General features: G+C 46.5%; 1 protein-coding gene across 7 annotated transcripts in view; it reads left to right on the forward strand.

Moving 5' to 3' along the window:
* The first annotated feature begins 6,485 nt into the window (after positions 1 to 6,485).
* Positions 6,486 to 27,942, forward strand: part of KDM5C (lysine demethylase 5C) — a 32,565-nt gene continuing 11,108 nt past the window's right edge. For 4 of the 7 annotated variants that reach the window (XM_013050348.2, XM_004781211.3, XM_045087849.1 and 1 more), the window contains exons 1-14: positions 6,487 to 7,133; positions 11,142 to 11,219; positions 13,428 to 13,550; positions 13,851 to 14,021; positions 14,550 to 14,684; positions 15,408 to 15,531; positions 15,642 to 15,823; positions 16,855 to 17,013; positions 18,835 to 18,954; positions 19,086 to 19,244; positions 19,859 to 20,040; positions 20,134 to 20,296; positions 26,621 to 26,740; positions 26,850 to 27,044. In XM_013050348.2, the coding sequence (XP_012905802.1) occupies positions 6,984 to 7,133; positions 11,142 to 11,219; positions 13,428 to 13,550; positions 13,851 to 14,021; positions 14,550 to 14,684; positions 15,408 to 15,531; positions 15,642 to 15,823; positions 16,855 to 17,013; positions 18,835 to 18,954; positions 19,086 to 19,244; positions 19,859 to 20,040; positions 20,134 to 20,296; positions 26,621 to 26,740; positions 26,850 to 27,044 (2,061 nt within the window). In that variant the 5' untranslated portion in view covers positions 6,487 to 6,983. Of the gene's footprint in view, positions 7,134 to 11,141; positions 11,220 to 13,427; positions 13,551 to 13,850; positions 14,022 to 14,549; positions 14,685 to 15,407; positions 15,532 to 15,641; positions 15,824 to 16,854; positions 17,014 to 18,834; positions 18,955 to 19,085; positions 19,245 to 19,858; positions 20,041 to 20,133; positions 20,297 to 26,620; positions 26,741 to 26,849; positions 27,045 to 27,942 lie in introns of all 7 variants that reach the window. The other 3 variants (XM_004781212.3, XM_045087848.1, XM_004781213.3) reach the window with 3 other exon arrangements.

The raw sequence follows: 27,942 nt of genomic DNA on the forward strand, positions 1-27,942 counted from the left end.
GTGGAGCCCATGGAGAGAGAGGCCTTTAGCCCAGGGAGGTGAGGAGTGAAGGGTAGCAGCCCAGGCACCAGGATGGGTGAGATGCCTTGGGTGGGTGGAAGGTGGGGGAGGAGGGAGGTTTCCCCATCTCAGCTTGTTAACTGCCATGTGACAGCAGCAAGGGTGTGTGGGCTTTGGAGTTGAGCCAGTTCAAATCCTGGGGTTTTCCCTCCTGAGGCACACACACTTGGGAAAAGCATCCTCTCAGACTTGGTCTTCTTGATTTAAAACTGGAGGGGATGAGCTGTTGTCACATGGGATTGTGATGATGACAGGCAGTGACGAATGTCAAGCAGACAGCGTGGAGTAGGTGCTTGGGAAGTTAGTTCCCTGCTCTTCCTTTCTCAGGTTGGAGACTTCCTTCTGCTCTTCTGCCATCCATGCTTACCCTTCCTGTGGCTGGCCTGGCTTTGTCCTGGGGCCCTCCCCACACCCCTGGGGCAAGCTGTGTTTCTGCCCTGGAGGGTAGGTGGGCAGGTAGGAGACCTGGGCCAGGAAGCCAGGGGCTAGATCCATTGTAAGAGCTCTCAACATGTATATACTTAGGTTGTCAGGTAACAAGTAACTGGATTCTCTTCAGCTTAAACGGGAGTGGACAAGTCCAGAGAAGAGAAGGGTCTTTTCCAAGTCCACACAGCAAGTCGGGACAGGGGCTCCTGCCACTCTCCAGTCCCCCTAACTGCCCCCTTAGGAAATGAACACATTTCCAGCCCCGCCAGTTATGTCTTTGCAGAGTCCAGGAGGAATGGGGCTAAACATTGGCTCTTGGTTAGGGTCAGCAGCTGCCCAGAAGCAGCAGTCAGTAAACATTTTTGGTGCCTTCTTAAGAGTCTGGAATAGCCAGAGGTGTCTCAGTTTTTCCGCTTCGTATGCACATTCTAGTGGAAGAAGAAGCTGGGGCCATCTTGATGCCTCCTCCAGGATCCAACCTGAGCTTTTGAAGAACTTAGATCCAGAGGGGCCAGAATGAAGTCCAATAAGCATTTTGCTTGTTGGTTTCTTCCCTGGTTGCTCCCCCTTCTCCCACCTTCAACCTAATGCTGGTTTTGTCTTCCCAAAGTTTAGCTGTTAGCCCTCGAATCCTTGCTTAGTCACAGACTTGACCAGGTTGCTGTCGGCAGCTCACCTAGCCCCTCAGAGGCTGGTCTTTCACCTGTATAGTAAGGATAATAATCTTGCAGGGAAATTGTTCACAGATGCATGTGAAATGCCTGCCTCCTGCACAGTAAGCTGTTCTCTGCCACCTACAGAAATGAACGCAAACTCCCTGTCTTGACATTGGAGGTCCTCCACCACGTGGCCCCAGTCGATCTCCTCGTCCTCATTCCTCGCCCACACTTCGACCACCCACTCACTGTTCCCAGAGAAGGCCTGTGTGTAATTTTCCGGCTCTGTATTTTACCTGTGCCTGCCCCCACCCCCGCCAAAGGTGCCTCCCCAATCCCCTGATGAAGATTTCCTCCCTCTGGTGAGATTGGGCTTAAAAGACCCACCCCTCACAAAATGTGCCCTTGATCACATCCTCTGACATCTTTCATGTCATCTTTCTTCCCCACTAGGCCACAAGTGGCTCAAGAGTGATAATGGTCTGAATCATTGCTGTCCAGAGCGTTGCACGGCACAGATGACACTGAAATTTTGTTGATTTGAGTCGGTGTATAGTTCTTTCTAAGCTGAATCTTAGAGTAAGGTATCTTTGCATTGGTTGGTTTACTGATTGTTACAACCTGTGTACCGACGGTCCCCCCCCCCTCCCGCCGCCCACTGGCCCTGGACCTCTTCATGCCTCCTTCAGCTCTTTCCTATGTTCTCCCCTACCCTCCTCAGTGCAGCACCAGCACTCAGCTGTCCCTGTCCCCACTCCCTATCCTCTGCTTCCCGGAGCCTCACCGTCCAGACAGTGGAGGAGGGGTATTTTGGCTCCTCACCTCCCCATTTCTTTGAGGGCCTGAAGACAAGAAGCCCAGTGGCTGTCCAGCCTTCCAAGGTTCTACTGCCCATCTCTTTGGGGACATGGATGGGAAGGGACAACATATAACAAAGGACAAAGGTCCTAGACACTCACAGTGTTCTTTGTCCTAGACCAGTGCTGTCCAATAATCCTTTCTGTGATGATGGAAATTTCCTATATTTGTGCTGTCCAGTATAGTAACCCCTAGCACATGTGGCTATTGGGCCCTTGAAATGTGGCCAGTATAACTGAGGAACTGATTTTTATTTTTTAATTTAAATAGAAATAGCCACGTGTGGGTGGTGGCTGCCATATTAGAGCAGGACAAGACCTTCAGGAGGGAACAGCCTGGCAGGGATAATGTCTACACCATATGATACTAAGTACAGGCCCAGAAGGGAGCAGAGTATGTGGAGGGAGGTACAAAGAAGGGGAAAGCCCAACTTTGGGTGGCGGGATGGGTGAGCAAGGAGGGCACTGCCCCTTTAGCTGAGTCTTGAGTGGTAAGTAGGAATCACCCTGGTAAAGAAGGGCATTTGTCAGGGGGAGCAGGGTAGACAAGGGTGTGGAGGGAGGTGTGTATGTGATTGTTAGTGGCATAGTGAGAAGGAATGGGAGAGGGAAGCCCAGGTGGCAGGCATGGCATATTCTCAAAGCCCAGAGGCTGGCAGGCAGTGTGCCCTCTTTCCTCTGTTGCCAACAGGTTTTTTTTCCCCCTAGTCTCCTGAGGACCTAAAGTATGACGTGGTAACACATTGAGCTACACAGTGTTCCCCACTGTAAAGTTACTGTTTTCCCCCTTATAATAAATGAGCATCTCGTGGAGAGCAACATTGAGATTGTATAAATATCCCATTCTCCTCAAACTTTCACCCACCAGGATTCACTGATGCTTATCCAGATTGCCAAATGGTGATTTTCAATTCTTTTTAAAAAATATTTTATTTATTTATTTGACGGACAGAGATCACAAGTAGGCAGAGAGCCAGGCAGAGAAAGGGGAAGCAGGCTCTCTGCCGAGCAGAGAGCCTGATGCGGGGCTCGATCCCAGGACCCTGGGACCATGACCTGAGCCGAAGGCAGAGGCTTTAACCCACTGAGTCACCCAGGCGCCCCCAAATGGTGATTTTCAAATGCTATCATACTTTTGACATGGATTAGTTGACTTTCCACTGTAAGGGAGAGCTTTCCCCTCTTCTACAGGTATTTGTTTGTATCCTCATGGACTCTTGATTGTCTGTTGTATTTGATGGTTATAACACATTAGTATCATTCTTTATTATGGTGTTCAAAATGTCCCATATTTGGCCAGCAGGAGGCTCTCTGGGAGCTGGCTTCTATGGCCTTTGGGCAAGTCTCCATTTTTTATTTATTTATTTATTTTTTTTAGCACTTCCTTGTTTTCTGGCACCACAAGATGCTGCAGGCCCATCATGTACTTTCTCTGCCCCAGACTTGGAATCAGCCACTTTTCCCAAGGACCCCTGGTTCTTTTTAGTAGAGAATAGCATTTAGGAAGCAAGATTTGGGCCAAAATTTCAGTGTTAGAGCTATGTTTTAAGAATTTACTTTTTTGCTTGGAAAAATTCTGAGCATCTGTTGATGATCATCTTACTCCATCCTTCCTTTAAGGACAAGTTTCCTCTTTTCTCTCTTTTTATATATGTATATCAGTGTGGAGTCATGGATTTTTATTTCATTCTTCAATGAGTTAGAAATCCATTATAGTAATTCTTTTGGAATTATCGCTATTTTGAACATATTTTATTGTTCTGCATATAGATATATTCATGAATTCACACAGACACCTTGATACTTCGAAGAGGCTAGAGATAGTAAATGGCTCTCAGGGGAAGAGAAGATTAGAAAATGGTAGGGGGAGGAGGGGATGGATTTCAGAGCTATTCAGGAGTTAGAACTCACAGCTCATACCTACTTCAGAACTAGAGGGGACCCTATTTTGCAAATCAAAAAGTAAGGTACAGAGTCACTCTCATCCTGCCCGTTCAGAAGACATGGATGGGGTGAATGTTGTGGAGAGGCCAGCTGAAGCTTCCAGTCACTGTTTTGCCTCGGCTCCATGCCAGACTCACTCTCCCAGGTGGGTGGGTGAAGCCAACCTAGCCCCCAGCCCATGGTGAGCTCCCTGGTGCTTTCCAATTCTTAACTCAGCAGTGCCCGGATCTAGGTTGATCTTCAGCAAGACCCAAGGGTTGGGAAAGGATCCCGTTCCCTGAGCACTGCACTGGGGTTGGGGGGTGGGAGCGGGAAGCACCATCTGAGACTTTTACAGGCAGAATTGCGTAGCAGTCAGACAGACCTGGGTTTGAACTCCAGCTCTGCCCCTTACTAGCCATATGACATGGTAGGTTCATACTTCTCTGAGCTTCAGTCCCCTTATGTGTAAAAGAGGGATAAGCATACCTATTTCATAGCTCTTGGTCCTTGATGAGTGGCAGTTATGGTTATCTCTAATCTTCATAACTACCCTGTAAGAAAGGGATTACAGAGCCTCTTTGGATAAATGAGAAAATCAAGGCTAAGGAAGAAGAGGTACTTGGCAGATCTCTGTTGGTGAATGTCAGCTTCAGGAAAGTGGGGACCATATCTGTCTTGGTCGCCATCATATTCCAGGGCTCAGAAAAGTGCCTGGTGCATAAGAGGAGTTTAATAAATATTTGTGAGTGAATGAATTAGATCTGACTGGCTTCAAAGACTCCGTGCAATTTACATTTGTGCTTCCAAGATGGTGGGGCTGGTGTCTGGGCTAAGGCCATCAGAGAAGGTTATGGGATGTGTGGGCTGACCTGAGCCTCCAAACCTGGTCTTCTGACTCCTGATTCTTTGCTCTTCACTGAGCTGCATTTGATGGAGATGCTGAGCTGCCTTCAGCTTAGTATTTGGCATATCTCCCACTTTCTGCATTCTCCTCACCCTTCTGCCTGCTCCTATTCCTGGTGAGAGCAAATGACAGGAAGAGCATTTGACCTAGAGGTAGCAACTTCCTGTGTAACAGTAGGGAAGTTGTTTAATCTTTCTATAATATAGTTCCTTGCCTACAGAATGGGTAAGTTAACCTACATCTTTCCTAAGACAAAGGTTAAGGGAAATTGCAAAGATTAATAAGGATTAAAGTAATTAGGCCTATCTGACACTAAGATGTGGGCTCCTACTGGTGTGTACTGCTCTATCAGATAAGATGTCTTCAGCTCCATCCCAAAGTAGGCAGAATGATGGACCTAACTGGGACATGTAGGTACAGTTATCTGTTCCTAATTCAAATGCACTCAAGCTTGTCACAGATGCTTAATATATACAGGAAGTATTTGCAAAATCATATAGTGTATTTTCAGTCACTATATACTAAAGATGCTCAAAAATATACATTCATTTTTTCTTTTGTTTACTCAACATTTACTGCTTATGGTGACAAGTGCAAGGGATGTATAAAGCCACATGGTCCCTGCCCTTAAGGAATTCAGTCTGATGCACACAAAAGCATTTAATCAGCATGTATACATGTACTCTAATATGTGCACAGTAGGTGTTCAAATTGTATGCAATGGGCCCACAACCAAGGAATAACATCTTCGTCAAATGCTTCAGATGCCTGATGTCTGTGTGGGCAAAGTACTGGTCTGATACTCAAAGTAGTTGCAATAAAACTATTCAGAAACTGCTCAATGACCATACACACAATAGGAATAGATGTACACATAGTAGGTACTCAAATGCATATGGCAGGGGTTATGCACAATAAATACAGCTCATGTACATATACGTTTTGTAAGTATGCTATAGGCTCACAAATGGTACGTGTTTCATACAGTAGGCACTAGTAGGCAATAGGTAAATATGCTGTTGTTAAAACATCCAACAATCAAAATATATATACACTCAGGCCTGTTTTATAGGAGTCCGTTCTACAAATGTGCCCACAATAAAAGCTTCATACAGAAGAATTCAAAGTGTTCATTTTTTTAAAATGCTGACAATGACTCTTTGCGGAGTATGAATGGAAGCCCGACCTCTGAGAGGCCTCTACACATAACCTTGGATGAAATATGTATTTCCTTCTTCTCCTTGGGACCCAGAATTCTAAAAATCCATAATCCCCAGGGGTGGGGCAGCATCTTGCTTTCCTCCTTTCAAAGCCCCAGAGGTGTCAGCACCTAGAGCTGGGAGCTCCCTAAGTCTTTCCCAACATGCTTGCCAGCATAAGAGGTCCCTAGCAATCAGGCATCCAAAGCCATTTTTTGCATCCCACACCGGAAAGACCCTGAAGAAGAAAATGTTGGGGCGGGGCCCGCACCAGAGCTGAGGTCATAGTGGGGGGAGCCAGTTTGGGCCCACCACCCACCAACGCCAGCTCCTCTTCCGGTCTGTCTTCATAACGCGCATGCGCACCACTGGCCTTTAAACGTGCGCCGCCGGTCCATCCGGAAAGAGGATCCGGCAGTTTAATTACAATTTTGCTCCTCCGCCGCCGAAGCGGACTATTTGCTCTCAGTCTGGGAGGTGCTTTTGAGTTCCCGCTTTCAAATAGGGAGCCTACACTTGCAGATTCAGCTCTCCCTACGGGATGAAAGTTTCCTAGGGCTTGGCCTCTCGCAAGGTATACGACGCTCGGAGGGACACGCCGCGGAGGGATTCGGTTTGTTGTGGTGAGGGGAGGGGGGGGAGACGCTGACAAACCAAGATGGCGGCGGCGGCGATGAAGGCCGCGGCAGCTGGGAGGTAACTGGTGGTGGAGGCTGCGGTAGCTGGGAGGCAGCGGCAGAGTTTGGAAGAAACGGAGCAGGACGAAGAGGCGGTAGCAGTAGCGCCAGCCTGAGCCTTCCAGAGCGCGACAGCTACACGCCCCCCAAGGCCCTCGGCGGGCGGCGGCCGCCCCGCTTAGGGCCTAGTCCCCGAGCAGTGCCTCGGCTTCACACAGTGGCGTCCGCCATGAGTCCTTAAGGGTGGTCCGAGCCCTCCAGTCCTAGGGCCCACCATGGAGCCGGGGTCAGACGACTTCCTGCCGCCGCCGGAGTGCCCGGTGTTCGAGCCTAGCTGGGCCGAGTTTCGAGACCCTCTAGGCTACATTGCGAAAATCAGACCCATCGCTGAGAAGTCGGGCATTTGCAAGATCCGCCCACCCGCGGTAAGGCCCGGGGTTTGTGGTCTCCCCCGCGAGGCTGGGGATGAAGAAGTAGGGTAGCTGGCTGAGAGCTCTGGGGCGGAGGGCATCTCGAGGTGTGGGGAAATGGGGTGGCTGGGACCGCGGTGGATGTGGTGCGGGGTCGTAGAAAGGATGATGGGGCCAGGGGCCTTCGCGTGGTGTAAGGCCCCCTAGGCACTTGGGGGTCAAAGACCCACCTTCACTTCCATTCCGCCTTTTAGATTCATCCCTGGTAAGGTTCAAAACAGGGATGCCTAGTGGGTCTGGTTGAGTTTAGAGAGGTACCTGCACATCTCCTAGTTACCCCGGACCACCCAGGTCAAGGCTGCACTGAATAAGGCCATTTTTCCGTTTATTGTCATCACTTTCCTTAAGGCAGGCCATGTGGTGTAGTGGAAAGATCATAGCTGTAAAAGGAGACAGACTTGAGTTCAAAATTCCACTGTGTAGCTTACCACTTGTGTGACCTTGGACCAGTAACTTAATCTTTCCGAGCCTGTGAAATGAGTCCCATGAATGGTTATTTTGAGAATTGGATTAAACTAGGTAGAGTCTGTGTGTGGTAGGCGCTAGGTAAGTGGTAATTATTGTGACTGCGAAGGTGTTTGATGTGGTCATTGGTTTGCTTCTCTGTGGGTTGACTCATATTTACTCACACCCTGCCAGAACAATCCACCTATGATAATGTCATGGCAGATCAGTCAGGAAATCAGGCTCACAGGGAATGCTCTATCTGGCTCCCCTGAGATAGGTTTAGGGAATTGTCCCCTTCTTTTCCTAGTTGAAGGCAATATCTTTCCCTACAAATCACCCCTCAGACTTGACTTCTGTGGATAGGCTTAAGCCAGTCAGCTTGTCAGCGGGGTATGAGTCCTACTCAGAAGATTTGTACTGTGTTCTGTCCCAGGATGTAGCCGGTCCTGGAGGATAGGGGTTCTTGGACTCCCAGAAACAGAATGGAGCTATGGAAGTCTGTCTCCTTTAGAACACTTGATTCCCAGAGGTCAATGACAAAGGGCATATCTTTGTTCCTATGCCTGGCTTCAGGCCGCAGGAACTCCCCCCAAGGGCTAGGATAGGCTGCCACCTTGCTGGCATGGAGGAGAAATGATGATATGCGTTGTTCAGTCACCACTTGGGGTTCTAAAGGCAGGAATTGAGTTTGAAACAGGGTGTTTTTGAGTGGGTGTCTCCTGTCTGAAAAGGGATGGGAGGCCTTACTGCCACCTGAGGAGGGCACCGCAGGCCTCCTTATCCAGCTTGGTGTTTTCCGGTGTTCAGTCACAGATGTAGGCTAGTTTCAAATGGATCTCCTCAGAGGTGTTGGGTAAGCTCATTTTTTCCTAGTTGGAGCCTGGCCACAGATTTCTGAGGTAACATTGTTCATAATGAAGGAGTGAAATTAGGTAGTGAGAAGTCAAGAAGGCTAGCAGAAAGGAGAGGCTGGAGTCCTGGGTAGCCTCAAGGAGGTACTCCCTGGAGTGGTCTAGGAGGCCTCTGGAACAGAAGTGTATCTGACATAGGGGGTCGCTGAGGCCTGTATTTCCATGTTTCTGTCTTGGACTTAATGGGTAGGCTTTGTGTAGGTGTTGTTACCCTTCCTTGTGGGACCAGGAAGGGGAACAGTGACATGTCCCAAGCACATGAGTGTGTGTGTGTGTGTGTGTGTTAGTGTTAGAGAGAGAGAGAGACCTGCAGGGGGCCATCTTTTGTTGTGCTTCTTGTCTCTACCTCAATAGTGTGCTTCCCTCCAATACAGGAGAGCTGGTCTCTGGTTTTGTTGTTTTTTTCCTCCTGTAGGGCTGCTCCTACGCCACCTTTAGGCAGCCAGGCCTTCTAGCTGGAATTTGAAGCACTTGCCCAAATGATCCTTGGGCCCAGAATGGGAAAGTGTGTGTATGGGTGGGTGCTTGGAAATTGGAGGTTTGCCTGAGGAAGGTCGATTTGGGTTTTGAGTTGTTAGACGGTTTACTGCTAGTCTTGGAGAAAATGGGTGGGAGGAGAGTGTTGGTACCCTGGAGGAGACCCAGGGGATCTTGGAAGGGCCTTGCTTCAGGCATCAGGTAGCCAACTTTTTAAAATCACCATCCTGATAATACTGGTGTATTTGGCACACAGGTGTATGAGACCGAAGGCAGGATGAGAGAGCTCGCAGGTCCTGGGGAGGTGTGCTGGACCTTCCCCAGCTATCTGTTGCACCCACAGCTCCTGCTCTAGGTTTTATTGTTTCTTGTCACATTGCTTGATGATATACTTATCTAGAACTTGATTCAGCAGGAAAGAAGGGTGCCTGGAATTTTGGGTTTGAGTACCTTTCCACCTGCACTAAGGGGTGTGCGCTACTCCTGGGTGGCAAGAGGGCACAGGGAGCTTGTCTGAGCTTGAGCCATACCATTTTAGTCTTTTCTCTCTCTCTCTCTCTCCTTTTTTTAATTTACCCGTGCTCCACTGAGCCTCAGGTGTTTGTTGCAAACCTGCTTCAGCTGGGGGTTAGCGGGGAGTATGTGTGCATGCAAGTATGAATCCTCTGGCCCTTTTCTAAAAGTGTGTGTGCAGAAGAGGCCAACAGCTTTTTCTTTTCTTTTATTACTGCCTGCTTCCATATGTATGCATGTGTGTGTATGTGTTGTGCAAAGAGCTTTGGACTGGAGGTCAGAAGACATTGGTTCTTGGCTGTGCCACTAAATCAGCATGTGATTTTAGAGAAATCACATTTCTTTGGGCCTCACTTTCCCCATTCGTAAAATGAGGGCATTGGTCTGGGTTACTCTAGGTTCTTTTTACCACTCCAGCAGGAGCTGGAGCTCTGAGGAGGAGGGGACTGCATAGGAGGTTCTGGGGGAAAGGGCATCAGTGAGGGGCTCCCCACAGCCACCCTTTGGGTAGGACACAACAAGCGCCAACCTGGCAGAGCAGAGTCACCCCCCCCCCCACTTCCATTATTTTTCCCTGACTTCCTTCCTCCTCCCCACATTCTCCCATTCTTTGCCACTACAGTTGGCTGTTCCATCACTAACCCTACCCCCACCCACCCCCACCTCTTCCTGTACTGGGCAGGTATTTGAGAGAGGAACCACAGGAAGCCTTCCAGACTGGGTGAGTGATGCAGATTCTTGCTTTTCCCTGCAGTGTTTATCTCAGGCCCTTTAAACTGAGAGAACAGACATTAAAGGCTCAAGCCTTTAAATCTTGCTGAAATCAGAGCCACCCAGTGTGTGTGGGGTCAGCTTAAGATACCAAGTCTTAAGGACAACTCCTTTGGATAGCATTTCCATTTGAAAACGAGTTTAATTTTTCATCTCAGTCTTATGAGGAAGCTACAACAGGTGTTCATATTCCCACCTTACAGATGAGAGAACAAGCTTAGAAGGGTAAAAATCCCATAGCTCATAAGTAGCAGAGCTGGAACATGAACCAAAGTCTTCTTTTTTTTTTTTAAAGGTTTTATTTATTTATTTGACAGACAAATCACAAGTAGGCAGAGAGACGGGGGGAGGCAGGCTCCCTGCTGAGCAGAGAGCCCGATGTGGGGCTCAATCCCAGGACCCTGAGATCATGACCCGAGCCGAAGGCGGAGGCTTTAACCCACTGAACCACCCAGCCGCCGCAAACCAAAGTCTTCTGACTCCAGATCCTTTCCAGCACATGCCTGGGGGACAAGGAATTAATGTGGATGTAGGGAGAGTTTGGAGCCAACTGTTTTGGGCTCCATACCTCTCTTTCTTGAAATCCTGGCACTGTACTGTTGGGAGGGACTTGGGAGAAATTTCCCAGGACACGTGCTTGTGGCATTGAGTGTGGACTTGAGGGGTGGGTAGTGCCCTGTTGTGAGTTCTGGGGAGTGGGTAGTGCGTTGGGTGTTTGCCAGGTTAAAGGGTCTGAGGTGACCAGAGGTCTCATGGTCTGATGGGATGCTGAGCTGCTTGTGGTGCCCTCGGGTCTTACACTGTGCTGGAATAACCCAACTCCCTCCCCTCTGTAACCTCCCAGGACTGGCAGCCACCATTTGCTGTAGAAGTGGACAACTTCAGGTTTACTCCCCGAATCCAGAGGCTGAATGAACTAGAGGTGAGAAGAATAGCAGCTGGTGGCGGGGTTGGGTGAATGGATACCTGAGCTCTGATCCCACTTCCCCATTCCTTCTCCGGCTAAGGTACTTTACCCAACCGATCTTTATTCTCTCTTCTGTGAAGTTGCATGGAGGTCATAGAGGAAGCTTTAGAGCTCTGAATATAACCCAAGAGCAGGAGCATTTAGCATCTCCAGTTTGATAGCTCAAAGACTGGGCATGTCCGTTTCCCTAAAGGTTTGTTACTTCTGAAGCTCTCCTGCCAGGTAACCTACTGTACCTGAGTCAACAAAGGGAAACAGGTTGGCTAGGCCTTTCTTGGCCAGCTGAATGTGGCCTCATGATCCATTTCATCCACAGCCCTGTGCTTCCTACCTTCCTTCTATGCGGCTTGATAAGGTGGGATGTGAGGTGGATGGGCAGGAACAGCACAAGAACTGGTCTGTATGGAGGCTAAAATGGTTATAAATTTGAACCGGGGTCAGGCAGGTAGGCTTTTCCCTCTCCCTTCTGTTCTGTACAGGAAGTCCTGGCCCTTCGCATGGATAAATGAGGTTCTCCACTAAAGGCCTGAGAATGCCCTAGGGTCATAAGAGTGGGTCTTTTGAAGCCAATTCCAGGGAAGATCCTGGAGTTTCCTACAGAAGATGTAGTTTAGAAGTTTGCTTCCACCTTTCTGCCTTATTGTTACATATCCATGAACCCTACCAGATGTCCTGGGGAGGGGGCATATTAAGCCAAACTGGAAACCCATGACCTAGAGGCTTACTTGTTTCTAGACCACTGTTCCTCAGCCTTGATACTATTGACATTTTGGCCCAGATAATTCTTTGTCATGGAGGGGCTGTCCTGTGCATTTTAGGATGTGTATCAGTATCCCTGGCTTCCTTCCACCTATTTGATGCCCGTAATACCTTTTCCCAGTAATGGCAACCAAAAATGTCTCCAGGCATTGCTAAATGCCCCCGTGGGGGTGGGGTGGGGTGGACACAATTGTTCCCCTCATTGAGAACCACTGTTTTAGAGTCAGTCTATGTGCTGCCCTGGTCAGAGCAAAAATCTTCTCATGAAGAGGGTATAAGTTTCTTAAAGAAATGGATCTGACCAGATCTGTGGGGTTACAGCCAGTGCAAGATGTCACCTAGCATGGGACAAGAACAGGTTTTCTAGAGATACTGTGCTGGCTAATGATGGGGAAGAGCAGGGATGAGGCTGAGATTGGAAAGCTAAGGGGTTAAAGTAGAGGGAGTAGGGTTCTTGGCCTCTTCCAGGTTCTGACAGCTAAATAGCCATAGGTTGTTTTTCCTACATACAGACCTTAGTTTTCCCAATCTATGATCTAAAATTGTTTCTGTTCCTCTCATAGGATCTGAGCAAGGTAGTGAACGGTAATGACTTCCTCTCGTTCTCCTAGAATCAGGCCCTCTGACCCGTGCAAGGTGGTTCTAGACTTGGGACCTTGGAGAGCCTTTCTTGGGTCAGTGAAGTTTCAGGGAAGCATGATACATGCCTTGTTCCCAGGATCCTCGGCCCACATTGGATCCTGGGTTGGCCAGGTGCTAGTGCTGCTCTGGTACACTTATCTCTTAGCTCTTTAGTAGGTACTCAGCCTTCAGCTACCATGGGACAAGTTTCGTGGTGCGTAAGAAGAGGTAAATGTGCTTTTTTGGACCTTCAATCTCTGAAACATGCCTAGAGCTTAGATGCAGTTTTGGAGGTTCCAGAGGACCTTCACTGTCTCTCTTGTAAGTTCACCCTTCTGGAGTAAGCAGTTATTTCATTTCCCTTTTATAATCAGAAGATGGAGGTTCAGAGGCTGTACAGCATATCAGTAGTAGGAAATAGCCAAAACTTAAGTTATTTGACATTCAGATCTCTTGGTATCTGCTCTGTGACTTAAGAAAGCAGAGGCTCTCTGTAAAAGAGATGATGATACTCATACAGCCCTGTCAGAGAGTTTGAGAGGGTGTGCATGTAAGGTCCCAACATTCTCTGTGTTGGGACCTTGGGCTTATACTGTTGACTAGAAGGTGGCAGAGATGAGAGGTAGGCAGGCTAAGCACTGTCTAGAGTTTGGGACCCGTTTCACTGGGAGAGGCCCTGGATGGTGGGCTGCTCTGTACCCTTTCTTCTCTCCTAAGAATAGGCCAGAAGACAAGGGTTACATGGAGGGGGAGGCCAGCATCTTTGAGCCATTTCTTTTCCAGGCCCAGACAAGAGTGAAGCTGAACTACTTGGACCAGATTGCCAAATTCTGGGAAATCCAGGGCTCCTCCTTAAAGATTCCCAATGTAGAACGACGGATCTTAGATCTCTACAGCCTCAGCAAAGTAAGAAAAGGCTTTTCTCAAGCCCCTCCCCACCCCTTAATGTGTTTTGTACTCTGGGGGTTCCCTTGGTTTGGATATTAGAGCTCTACACTGCAGTGGAAGGGGCACACACAGCCTCATAACACATGAGATGTCATCGGAACTTCTTGGCATCTCTTACTGCAGTGGTGGTGGTAGGAGGAGGGGATAGCCTCCAGTGAAGTGAGGGGCTGGAATTGTCCTCATCACCCTTTCCTCGGGCCTTCACCCTTATGTACATACACACAGCACATCCACATCCCTTCCTCCTTGTCCCTGCAGATTGTGGTGGAGGAAGGTGGCTATGAAGCCATCTGCAAAGACCGTCGGTGGGCCCGGGTAGCCCAGCGCCTCAACTACCCACCAGGCAAAAACATTGGCTCCCTGCTACGCTCCCACTATGAACGCATCGTTTACCCCTATGAGATGTACCAGTCTGGAGCCAACCTGGTGGTAAGGATGCCAGGCTGGGGTGGAAGAAGGCTTTCCCCCAGACCAGATGCAGATTTCTCATACTTGCTCTTAATGGAACTGGTTCAGTGGGCTGGAGACCTGGGAGCTAGACTCTATCCTTTTCTAGTAGTGCTTATTCTCTTTCCATGCTGCCCAGGGTCAGAGGTCCTAGAGTTACCTGCAGGGCCAGCCTACTATCTAGTATGTGACAAGGTCATAACTGATAAAGGAATTCCAAGGAGGGAGAGACATTCTGGGCTAGAGAGGTCTGGAAAGAGATGGCGTCTGATTTAGTTATGAAGATGCTTGGGAGGAGGTGGTTTGAAGGTGGAATGACATAAGCAAAGGCAAGAAGAATTCTCAAAGTGTGTGCTGGTATCCCTGGTAATGACCAGTGGAACAGGGCCTCTTGTTGTGGGTCAGGTGAGTGCAGCCACAGCTTTTTTTGCCATTGGTTAGGGATAGAGGGATGGCATCGTTGGGGGCTGTGGCCCCATATCCTGAGCCTTACTCCTCACTTGTCTCCAGCAGTGCAACACGCGTCCATTTGATAATGAGGAAAAGGACAAGGAATACAAACCCCACAGTATCCCCCTTCGACAGTCCGTGCAGCCTTCCAAGTTCAATAGCTATGGCCGGCGGGCAAAGAGGCTGCAGCCTGATGTGAGTACTTCTAACTCAGAGCTTTGAGGGTGGGAGTCCACGAAGGTCTGACCAAAGTTCTTTTCCCTGTTTCACTCTCCCTTCTGTTCTCTGAGTTCTGAGCAGTAGTGTGCCCCCTCTTGCTTCACTCTTGCTCTTTCCTTCACCCTCAGCTGAGTTTCTGAGTTGGATCTTGATCTGCTCATACAGTATCTTTTGTGTGTCTGCCCTTTTTTGCCTTTCTTGTTCTTTCTGGACTCACTCTGCTTCTGGGGTAGACCTCTTTCTCCCTATACCTATATCCTAACTTCAGGTAGAAGCTTATGTGCGAGGCATTGTTCTAGGCACTGGGGATGCAACAGAGAACAAGATAGACATTGTCCCTGGGCTCACCAAAGCATGTCATTTAGTAGATCGTATTAGTCACTGCCATTTATTGGTAGTGCCACACACTATTAGATTTCTTTCTATATGTTATATGCTCTGTAAACTTTGTAAGGTAGGAGTTAATATTCTTGTGTTACAGTTGGGAAAACTGAAATTCCACCTTAATTTCTTTCCAAGAGGGCTAATGGGGGAGCTCACTTAACCCTAATCTCCAAAAGGAGCTCTGAATTCTTGCCCAGGCCTGCCTCTGCCTCCTGGCATGAGCCCAAGTGGTATATAGTCCAAGCTATTGTTCTTTTAAGATGGGGCAGTTTGCATCAGATAGCAGATTTGATTCATTTCCTTTTTCCCTCCCAGCCGGAACCCACAGAGGAAGACATTGAAAAGAATCCAGAGCTGAAGAAGCTGCAGATCTATGGGGCAGGCCCCAAGATGATGGGCCTGGGCCTCATGGCCAAGGATAAGACCCTGCGGAAGAAAGGTAAGGCCTGACAGGCTGGGGCAGTGTGAAGGATGGCCTCACCTGGGGAGAGGAGGCGGGGCCCTGACTGTTCTAGACCTGTGCTTTAGAGCCCCTCTTCCCTCTCCCAGATAAGGAAGGGCCTGAGTGTCCCCCCACCGTAGTGGTGAAGGAGGAGTCAGGCGGGGATGTGAAGGTGGAGTCAACCTCACCTAAGACCTTCCTGGAGAGCAAGGAGGAGCTGAGTCACAGCCCAGAGCCCTGCACCAAGATGACCATGAGACTGCGGAGGAACCACAGCAATGCCCAGTTTGTAAGGACCCAGCCCTGACTTCTTAATGCTCTGCTTCTCATCCCTTCAGCGAGCATTTCCCCAGCATGGCTCTGGACCAGGTTGCATTAAGCAGAAAAGTGGGCCTGCTGGGCCCTGCCCTCAGGTAGCTCACTTAATTGGGGAAACAAGGCCAACTCACAAGGAAAATGGAACAAAGGACAAGAAAGGGTGATCAAGTGCTGTCAACAGAAGTGCTGGAAGGGTCCAGAGAAGGAGGCTCCCTCCATTGCTTCAGGATAAAGGCTAAGCTCCTCATTACCATGCATGATCCAGTCCCTGCTGACCTCTAGCCTCATTCCCCAGCACTGCCCACCTCACTCCTCTGCTATAGCCACACTGAACTACTTGTAGGTATGTTCATTTTTTCCCCTGAGATGCGCCATGCTCTTTCTTTCCCCAGTCCCTTTGCACCTGCTGTTTCTTCCACCTGGAAGACTTTTCCCAGTGCTCTGCCCCATTGCCAAACTCAGTTGGCCTTCAGATTCCAGTCAGTTTCAGATGTCATTGTCAAGTGTCAAATTTTCAGTGAAGTTCTTCCTCAAGGCTGTCCCTCCTTATCTCCAGCTGATTTGAGTGCTCTCTTCTCTAGGCTCCCTAGTACCCTCTGCGAGCTGGTATTGGCAGTTTCCATGTTACCTTTTAATTTTTATGAATATGTATCTCTGGAGTACTTTGTGCTTTTTGAAGGCAGATGCGTACTTCAGAGTCTAGCATAGCGTTGAACACATAAGTGCTCAGTGTTTATTGAATGAATAAAAATGGGAGATTTCATGACTGCATGATAAAGACTGCTCTCACAGCTCTACCAGTTTATTTGGAGAGATGGTACATGCATACAGTTAAGCTCCCGAACAAGCACAACTCACCCATAATGGGGCTGTGAATGATCTAGCCAGCAAGCTTGATGGGTTTCTGACAGAAAGCTCTGTGGACTAGGGTACTGCTTGGAGGACAGTTTGAAGGCTGGACAGAGCTTCAGTTGATGAACTGTTGCCTCCTTTTCCTGGCAGATCGAGTCATATGTGTGCCGGATGTGTTCCCGAGGGGATGAAGATGACAAGCTTCTGCTGTGTGATGGCTGTGATGATAACTACCACATCTTCTGCCTGCTGCCTCCTTTGCCTGAGATTCCCAAGGGTGTCTGGCGGTGCCCGAAGTGTGTCATGGCGGTAAGCCCTTCCCAGCCCTAGTTCATGGCTACCTCAGAGGATATTCTTGCCTGCCTCCATGAGGCCTTACTGACAGCAACTTCCCAGCTCAGCCCTGGTTTATGTTTTGGGTCCCTGGAGTGGGGCTAGGCTAGGCAGAGTTTAGGGAGAAAGAATAGGAGACATAGCCTTTATTTATGTCCCCTGGGAGACCCCAGATTACCTGGGGAGGTGAGAGTCATTATTGAACAGATTGTATGCCGACGTGTAGTCAGATGCTAAATTATGTGTTAGAAATTCTGAGGCATAGAAGTTCAGAGGAGAGGAAAATGATTAAGGGTAGTAATCAGGGAAGGTGTCAGGAATGAGATTTGGAGGATTGGAATAGGGAGAAAAATCGTTCTTTTGATTTCCAAGTTTTTTATTCTTTGTTTTATTTAGAAAGCTTGGAAAAGAGACAAATCACCTATCATTTCATCACCTAGAGACAACTGTTGTTAATAGTCTGGTGTATTTTCCTCTCATCTTTTTGTTGTTGCATATATATAACAATCTTTAACCAGTTTAGGCTTTTACTGTGTATTTTCATTTGCTATTTTATAATTATTTTTGTCTATCATTGCATTTATTCATGGGTAGTGATTCGTTTTTCTTGGGGGGGACTATCATACGAGTATAATACTTTGTTTTCCTTTTGTTTTGATTATTTGATTAAGTTTGCAGTGGTGCAGGCTTTAACTAGAAGAGTGGGCAGACCTTATAACCTTGGGGATGGGGCATGCTGGAGCAGGGGTATTTTGGGAGGACATACTTAGGGCAAGAGGGGCAGTCGGGAGAGCATCTGAAGTTGCAACAACAGCGAGGGATAAGAGGCTCCGTAAGTCTGCCAGGTCCGATTCATGAGCTTCCTTCCCTCCTTCATCCAAATTCTGGTGCTCATTTGCATTTCTCTGGAGAACAGATGTTGATGGTCTCTTGTCTTATGTTAGGGACTCATCTGTGGTCCTAGAGACCAGCTGCGTGCACATGAATGCACACACACACACACACACACACACACACGGCTGAGGAAAGAGATCAGGGTGGTGCATAATGGCCTTGGAAGTGGTGGAAATCCCTTCAGGGAGGAGTGTGGACACTAACAGTATGATAGACAGTGAAGGCTGTCAGCTGTACTTGGCTCTCTGTAAGTGGTTGAGGGCCAGTGAACCAGATCGACATTGATTTTATTCAGACATGAGTGAGTCTGTCTAACTCTGGGATACATAAAGCTCTCCTCTAAAACCATGAACCTCAGTGTAGTCTCACATTCTGCCTTCCGAGACCATCTAAAGAACAGGAATAGTGTAGGATTTAACAGTGTAGAAGCTGATGCCTTTGACTACCATTCTCTGAGCTATTAGAATATTCAGTGCCATTTCCCCAGGCTTGTAGTTGCAGTCTGGGCATAAGAAAACTTCCTTAGGCATTTTAAACTTTTGGGGGCATAAGAAAATATTCCGTAGGCAGTTTAAACTCCCTGTTTTAGCTCAAGAGGAAACAACAGTGGCAGAAGAGCATAGCATAGCATATTTAAGTCAGAGGTCACGGTTTTGATAGTAAAGTCCCTAAAGGAAGAGAAGAGCAAAAGAATGGCAGCAGTGCATGTGGGGAATGAAAAGACTAATTAAGCTGAAGCGCTGGGAGAAAAAGGTGGAGCTATAGTGAGGCCTGCTTCCAGGGCCTTGAGTGCAGACCTTGGGCTGTTCTTCCTCCCCGCTTCCCCATATTCCAGCTTTGTTTTTAAGGATTCTCCACCTCTGTGCCCTCTGTCTTGGTGATTTGTTCTCCTTTGGGTTTCAGGAGTGTAAGCGGCCCCCTGAAGCCTTTGGCTTTGAGCAGGCTACCCGGGAATACACTCTGCAGAGCTTTGGCGAGATGGCTGACTCCTTTAAAGCTGATTACTTCAACATGCCCGTGCACGTAGGTGATGGAGGGCTGGGGTAGCATCAGGGCTAGGGTCGTAGGTGTTGGTGCCTAATGGGCTTAGCTCTTCTGGGTCACTGGAGCCAGGATGTGATGGGCCACGGTCATCTGCTACCCCTGTTCCTCAGATGGTGCCTACAGAACTCGTGGAGAAGGAGTTCTGGCGGCTGGTGAACAGCATTGAGGAAGATGTGACTGTTGAATATGGGGCTGACATCCATTCTAAAGAATTTGGCAGTGGTTTCCCTGTCAGTGACAGTAAGCGGCACCTAACCCCCGAGGAGGAGGTGAGTGGATGATTCGTGGCTATATGTCAGCTGTGTGCACTTTGGCAGGTCATTTAGTATCTCTATTGGGTTGGGGTAATTATGCCCTCTTCCCACAGCTGCTCTGAGATTTAGATAAGATGGTATATGTAAAAAAAACACGGTCTGGTATCTGGCATGGCATCTCTAGCCACGAGATTGGCTATTTCTTTGTAGGGTGGGGTTAGTATCTACCTTACAAATTTGTTGTTAAGCGTTAAATGAGTAGGTGTATGAAATACTTGCCAGGGAGCCTGGTTTATTCATAAGAAGTAGACTAGTATTGTATGTGCAGGAAAAAATGAGGGTCCAGGCCTACCTCCAGAGAAGGGGGCATTTTGGTCCAGAGCAGGGCTTATAGCTTGCAGGTATTTTGGTGAGTTGAGTATATCTGTAAAACTCCCTAAAATTGAAGGGAATTGGAATTTTGTGTGTATGCATTTGGTGGGTGGGGGTGGGTAGGAGGTGGAGAACATCTGTAATATTTCTCAGATGTGTGAAAGGTCTGGGACCTCAAAATTAAGGTTCCCTGGGCTAAAGATCTCAGCTTCTTAACATAACCTTCATCCCCTTTCCACAAATACCCAACCTGACAGGAGTATGCCACCAGTGGTTGGAACCTGAATGTGATGCCAGTGTTGGAGCAGTCTGTACTGTGCCATATCAATGCGGATATTTCTGGCATGAAGGTGCCCTGGCTGTATGTGGGCATGGTGTTCTCAGCCTTTTGCTGGCATATTGAGGATCACTGGAGTTACTCCATTAACTACCTCCATTGGTGAGCGGGGCCCTGGGAAGCCAGGGAGGCAGGGTAGGCTCCCTCAGGACCACATGTGTGACCACTCTGTATGTCCCCTTTCCCCGTGGCCAGGGGTGAGCCGAAGACCTGGTATGGGGTACCCTCCCTTGCGGCAGAACATTTGGAAGAGGTGATGAAGAAGTTGACACCTGAACTCTTTGATAGCCAGCCTGACCTCCTGCACCAACTTGTCACCCTCATGAATCCCAACACCCTCATGTCCCATGGTGTGCCGGTGAGTGCTCAGGAAATAGGGACAAAGGGTAGGAATGATGTAGCATGTCCTTTGTGCCAGTGGTTGTGGTGGTCATGGTCATTGTCATGGTGGTCATCATGTGGAATCTACTCCTGCCTCTTTCTCATTCCTGTTCCATTTTATTTTGACAACTGTAATAGAGACTCTAATAGTGGTTAGATACGCAATGTGATGGTGAGCCCACTAGGCCATGCATTTGAGGGTGACACCTCAGGATGGCTTCTTTTCATGTCTGTGTTCTACCCAGTGGAAGAGGGAAATGGGAGAAGGACAGGGCAAGACAAGTCTCCTTATTTTTAAAGACCTACATCGTTTCCATTCATCTCCTGTTAGTCACAAGGCCACATCCAGCTGCAGAGAAGACTGGAAAATGTGATTCTTACCCTGGATGGTAATGTACCAGTTACAGATTCATACTGTTATGAAAGAGGGTGAGAAGGAATAATGGGTAATTAGCCCAGTCTGACTTGTTCTATATAGTAGCCCTTCTGGGAGCGATGGGTAGGTTTTTTACTTATGTAACAGATGGTAAGTTCTATGGTAGTAATTCTTCTGCAATATGTAAGTGTATCAAGTCAACATGTTATACACTTACATAGTTGTATGTCATATTTCAAGTTGGAGGAGGTACATAATCTCTTTTTAAAAAGTGCTAATATCCATCAACATTTAAAATTTTAAAAGTTGAGGGGTGCCTGGGTGGTGCAGTCGTTAAGCATCTGCCTTTGGCTCAGGTCATAATCCCAGGACCCTGGGATCAAGCCCCACATCAGGTTCCTAGCTCAGCAGGAAGCCTGCTTCTCCCTCTCCCCATGCTTGTATTCCCTCTCTCACTGTGTCTCCCTCTGTCAAATAAATAAAATCTTTAAATAAATAAAAATAAATAAATAAAGTTGAACCCAGAGTCCTAGACTGAACCTATTCTCCTCCTCTGTGGACTCCTCTCCCACTCCATAAAATGTTTCGTTGCCATACAGTCTGGCTTGCCTATAAGGGAATTTCTGGCATTAGCTGATTAGCCAGTTTTCTGGTGTGGATCTTAAGACAGCCTGATCAGTTCTTTAGGAACAGTAGTTAGTACATCCTCCACCTGTGTTTTGAGTCTTATTGTGTGCTGCTCCTCCTCCCCACTTCCTTCAACTCCCCTCCCCACGTGTCCCCCCGCCGCTACCACCTTGGCTGCCCTGTCATTTAGTCTAATGGACACAATATGGCAGGCAGTCACTACATACTGAATTAATATCTCCTTGAGATCCCCAGTCATCTGTACAGTAGAGCTTTGGACTAGGTCAGTAGTTCTCAACCACACTTCTTCTTGTCTTCAACTTGTTTTGATATACTACATACCCTACAGTATTTTTTATTGTATACTTTAGTGATACTTAACCCATCATTGAGGGATCTAGGGAATTAGAGGAAGTGTATCCCACAGCAGTTCAGGCAGCCTTCCTCTACTGGAGGCAGTGGGGGCTAGGGTATCCTTTTCCCTCACTGCCTCACTCCATTTAAGAACGACTGGACTCGAGACGTAGAGGTGATCAAGGGCCCTTCCACTTATGCTCTTCATAAGTAGGTGTTGGGTCTGAGTTTTCCTCACATTCCTTTCTTCCTGACCCACAGCACAGCCTTAGTCCTTGCCTACAGTGTCAAGAAAAATTACAAGAGTGGAAGAGGATCCTTAAGGATTTAGGCACTCAGATATATAGCTGTTTAATTCTTCCTCTTTTTAAGAAAACTTTAATACAGATTTTTTAAACATGTGCTCTTTGCTTCCACCTCCACAGCATTTGTCCTGCTCATGGCTCACCAGCTTTTCTGGCCAGCTGCTGCTTCACCCCCCACCCCCACCCCCGGCCTTGCCCCTCCTGTAGGTGGTTCCCACCAGCTCCAGGCTCTCTGGACTTGGCAGTATCCCTTCAATCCAAGGCATTAGATTTTCATATTCTCATGCTGGCAGGCTGTAGTTGGGCCAGCTGAAGCTCCCCAAGGAGCTATCTTTAGTCCACTCCCTCCCCCCTTCCCCTAGGGTGGAAGGCAGCCATTTCTTTTTATAGCTATATAGAGTAAGTATTATTTTCATTATAAAAGAAATCTGTTCCCTTTCCAGAAAATGGAAATTTAGAGTGGTCATCCCTATTTCCTCCATACTTCATTATGTTTCTGTTATTTTTCTACATGAATTTTGACATAACAATAATCAGTGTATGGATATTGTCATTTCTTTTTTTTTTTTTTTTTTTTTTTTTTTTAAAGATTTTATTTATTTATTTGACAGAGAGAAATCACAAGTAGACTGAGAGGCAGGCAGAGAGAGAGAGAGGGAAGCAGACTCCCTGCTGAGCAGAAAGCCCGATGCGGGACTCGATCCCAGGACCCTGAGATCATGACCTGAGCCGAAGGCAGCGGCTTAACCCACTGAGCCACCCAGGCGCCCTTGTCATTTCTTTTTAAGTCTAAATGATCTAGAACAGCACTGTCCAATTTGGTAGCCACTAGCCACATGTGGCTGCTGAGCACTTGAAACATGGCTAATCTCGTCTGAAGTGTGCTGAAAGTATAAAACACATGTTGGATGTCAAGGCTTAGTATGAAAATATCTATTAGTACTTTTATATACCATTTACACATTGAAATGGTAATATTGTAGATATATTAAAATACATTGAAGTTAGTTTCACCTGTTTCTACTTTTTTAATGTGGTTACTAGAGTATTTAAAATATATATATGGCTGGCGTTATATTTCTATTGGATCATGCTGGTCTAGAATGATTTTTGCTTCCTTACTGTGAACTCTATAACCGTCTTTAAAAAAAGAAACAACACTGCAACTTTATTGCAATATAATTTACATACCATAAAATTCACCCATTTTAAGTGCACATAGTTCATTGAACGTATAGAGTTGTGCTACCATCACCATAATCCAGTTTTAGAACATTTGTCACCCCAGAAAGATCCTTTGTGCCCTTTTGTAGTCAGTCTCCATTCCAAACCCTAGTCCCAGGCAACCACTCATCTGCCTTCTGTCTCTAGAGATTTTCCTTTTCTAGACAGTTCACATACACAGGATAATATGTAGTCTTTCGCATCAAACTTACTTCAGTTCGCATATGTTTTCGAGGTTCATCCATGTTGTAGCATGTGTCAGAACTTTGTTCCTAAATTTATGATTGAATACTACATTTTATGGAAGTACCACATTTTGTTTATCCATTCACCACTCGATGGACATTGGGTCATTTTTAATGACTGCAGAATGTAAGGAGAGCCTTTTTAGATAACTGCATAGGAAATAGTAAAGGGACATGGCCAAAGTGAGGGTGGAAGAGTTAGGAGCCTTAAATTCTATTTCTGGCTCTGCTGCTTAAAGCTTCTCTGAGACTCAGCTTTCGCATCTATAAAATTAACTGGGTCTAGATAGTTCAGCAAGTATTGCTACAACTCCCCCTCTGTGTACAAAGCCTCTGGCCAACACCTTGAAGACAAATAAACTGGTCCCTGCCTTTGGGTATGTGCAGTTGAGTGGAGAATAAAGGTGAGTAAATGTTAGAGGTGCTTCAAAAGGACAACAGACTGGGTCATTAGAAACCAGGGGGTCAGGAAAGCATCTGTAGAAGTGGTGATCCTTGAGGGAAGATAAAAGTTTGCCTGTTGGAGCCTTGGAGCCTTGGCTACATCATGTGGACATGGGGTTTCAAGTAAGGGGTTCTCAGCCATGGGCTTGCTGGTCAGATTTGCATTTTTTGGAAGATCATTCTAGTGCTTAGTAATGGGAACCAGTTCAATAATCTGAGCAGAAATGCTGGTGTTGCCTGCCCCTAAGTAGGGATAGATTTGCAAAGAAGAAAATGTATTGGAGGTGGGAACTGATGTATGACCTGAATAAATGTGGAGATGTATTCATGAATGGGCAGATTCAGTATTGTGAGGATGTTAATTCTCTCCATAGTAATCTAGAATCCTCACAGAGGAATTGTTGGGTTGAAGGGTATAAACATTTTAGGTTCTTGATCTGTATCAACAATTTGGTTTTCCAGAGAGTAGAAGTTACTGGTACGATTACCAGCAGTATACCTATTTCACTGTGTATTCATCAGCACCAAATGTTCATCCTAAAAACCTTTGTGGGATTCCTCCTATAGACTGCAAATTAAACATGCATGTGGCTGCTTCCATTCCTTTCTGAAACTCTGCTCAAATGGCACGAGGTTTTTTGGGGTTTTTTGTTCGTTTGTTTGTTATTTTAAGGTTTAAAAAATGAATAAAATGGAGAAAACGAGAGGATACAGTGATAAAATTCTTGAAGCTAGAAAATAAATGAGGTAACTGAGTCTTAGGCCAGTATTGAGACATCTGAGAACCAACCAACCTGATTTATACCTCAGAAATCCTCTAAAGATTCAGTAGTCAGTGACACCAGGCATTCTGGGAAGAAAGATAGATGAAAATAAGGATTGGTTCATGTCTATATAGGAAGCTATGAGGTCCCCTTCCACACTGGGCAGCTGGAAGTGTGACCATCCCACACTAAAGAAAAAGACTTTACTTTTGAAGAGATTACAATAAAAGATCTCTGGACTGAGGTCTTCTAGGTACAGTTGAGGGTGGAGGTAATAGTGACAAAAGTAGGATTCATCACTGTGTATGTAGTGGATGCCAAGGTTTCCAGCTGTCTTCTTCCACTTGGCTCTTAGAACACTGGCAGACAGATCTTCCTTCAGGCCAAAAATGAGAGAGTTTTCTCTGGAGAATATGAGTGGCCCAAAAAGAAAAACCCAGTGGCACTTCCAGATTACCTTACAGTGAAGCTCACAGTTGACACACTTCACCAGTATACTCGGAACTTCCATTCAGCTTTTCCATTTCTAACTCTTAAAGTTGACAGTCACAGATTTACAGCTGAGGAAACTAGAACAATCAAACAAAGCAACTTGGATAAACAGGTGTTAGGCAGGCAGAGAAATAAACTTCAAAAAGGGAAAGAAACCTCATGAAGCTCTTCAGAGATAGTATATAGTGCCAACTGAAGAAAGAACAGGATACTATTTGAAAACATTCTGAGAACAAAAAAGAGCTCTTGGAAATTAAAACTGTGATAGTAAAAGGGGAAGAAAAAAGTTTAGAAGATAAATATTTAAGGAAATCCCTCAGAAAATAGAATAAAAAATAAAGATGGGAAAATGGTAAAGTTGAAAGGAGGTTTTGCTCAGAAGGTTCAATGTGCAAATAATGAGTTCGGAAAAGAGAATAGATGAAAACAAAGAAATTATTAATGAAATTATTTAGGAAAATTTCCCTGAACCAAAAGACTGAGTTTTCAGAGTCAAAGGGCCTATCTAGTACATGAATGAAAATAGATGCACACCAAGGTGTAGCTGGTGAATTTTTAATTCAAAGCATTAGAAACCAGAATGGCTTAAGACTTTTCAAAAGCAGCACCAGAATCTAGAAGACTAGCACCATGCCTTCAAAATGGTTTTCAGTTTAGAATTCTACATGGTCAAATTATGAAGTACAAGAGTAGAGACAATTGAAAAAAAAAAAAAAGTTCTTTATACCACTTCCTGGGAAGCTATTGGAGAATGTGCTCAAGTATAGCCAAAGAGTAAACACCAAGAAAGAGGAAGACCTGGGTTCTAGGGAGCAGGAGAGATCATCATGGGAGAGGGACGGTCTGGGGAAGACAGCTGGTTCAGGTTGGAACAGATCATAGGGCTCTGCTGCAGAAAGGTGAAAACTGACAGGCAAGAGCAGGGTTGGACACTTGTCTTAAAGGTTGGGATTAAATTGCTAAGACATGTACAGAAAACTATGCAAACTGAGAAATTATAGAAGGTTATCTTTAAAGTCTAGAGGCAGGTTATTTGGGCTGTTAAGGTAAATGCCAGAATAATCAGAAGAGGTGAAAGTGATTGGCTCTGGGGAGTGGAGAATGGCAGGGACCATTTGGCTCTTAGAACTGCCTATGTGACTGATAAAAGTAATTATTAATGAAAAAGCCATTGCCAGCTTAATGAAAAGTGGTATTTTAAACTTTATATAAAAGTAGAAAAGTTGAGATGTTTTGGTATGTACATTTCCTACTTTTGACTCAAATCTTCCTGTTGCTGGCAACATAAATCTCAACTTTGAGAGCCGAGGCCAGTGGTCCTTTCTTTTTGGAGGAACTGAGAATCTGTTGTCACACTGTTCCTTCAGGCTCTCCTCTCTCCTTTGTTTCCTTAAGGATCCTGCTCTTAAATCAAGTTTCTCCTGACTCTGGAAAACCTATCTCAGAGACCTTGGCCTTCTTCTTCCTCAGGTTGTCCGCACAAACCAGTGTGCAGGAGAATTCGTCATTACCTTCCCTCGTGCTTACCACAGTGGCTTCAACCAAGGCTACAACTTTGCAGAGGCTGTCAACTTTTGCACTGCTGACTGGGTGAGTCGGGGGTGTGGTGGGCTGGCAGGGAAAAGCAGGAGGCTTGTGGAGAAGCTGAGGCACCACAGCCTTCAGACTTGGCCACACTCAGCCTTGAATCTGTCCACAGTTGCCAGCTGGGCGCCAGTGCATTGAGCACTATCGCCGGCTCCGAAGATACTGCGTCTTCTCCCATGAGGAGCTCATCTGTAAGATGGCCGCCTGCCCAGAGAAGCTGGACCTGAACCTGGCAGCAGCTGTGCATAAGGAAATGTTCATCATGGTGCAGGAGGAACGGCGTCTACGAAAGGCCCTGCTTGAGAAGGTAGGGTGGAAGAAGAGGGCCCTGAATTAGGCATGCTATCCTGGTAAAAGTGGGGGAAGGAAAAAGTAGACGTAGCTTCTATTCTTGGGGTATAGTAAAAAGAACTGGATCCATCTGGATTGGAAATCACATTCCAGGGCTCCTGGGTGGCTCAGCTGGTTAAGGGTCTGACTTGAGCCCAGGTCATGATCCCAGGCTGGGATCAAGTCCCACGTTGCATTCCCTGCTCAGCAGGGAGTGTGCTCGTCTCTTTCCCTCTGTTCCTCCCCCTGCTTGTGCTCTTTCTGGCTCACGCTCTCTCTCTCAAATAAGTAAAATCTTTAAAAAAAAAAAAAATCACATTCCATTCTCTGCTCTGTCATTTATCAACAGCTATGAGCAAGTTAATTTACTTCACTGTCAGTATCCACCTCTGAAAAATGGGGATTATGATGTTTGTCTTTTGGGATAGTTGATAGATTAAAGATTATGTTTATTAAGTAATTGACACATAGCAAGTGCTGTTGTCACTGCTGTTTGTCATTGTTTAATTAACCCAACAGGACAGGCTGGCATATGAAACTATAACTGCTGATTTAGCTGGGTGGCTTAATTTCAGGTTATTTAACCTCTGATAGTCTCACTTTCCCACTCTGTAAAATGAGAATAAATACCTAACTTGCAAGGGAATTATAAAGCTTGAGGAAGGTGATTTATGTCAATGCATTTACTAATTGGCCTTGCATTTTAATAGCTGCTATTATTGGTAATATTAATACATGAAGAAAATGATTGAAATATGGAACATTTCTTAGGAAGTGCCCGTTATATTACATTCAGATGATTTAGTAGTTCATACTGGGGTGATACTTCCAAATACAAGGCAGTCCTCCTTTACTTTATTTATTTATTTATTTGA

The sequence above is a fragment of the Mustela putorius genome, unplaced genomic scaffold (genome assembly GCF_011764305.1).
Source record: "Mustela putorius furo isolate JIRA1106 unplaced genomic scaffold, ASM1176430v1.1 tig00001566_pilon_pilon_pilon, whole genome shotgun sequence".
Lineage (NCBI taxonomy): Eukaryota > Metazoa > Chordata > Mammalia > Carnivora > Mustelidae > Mustela > Mustela putorius.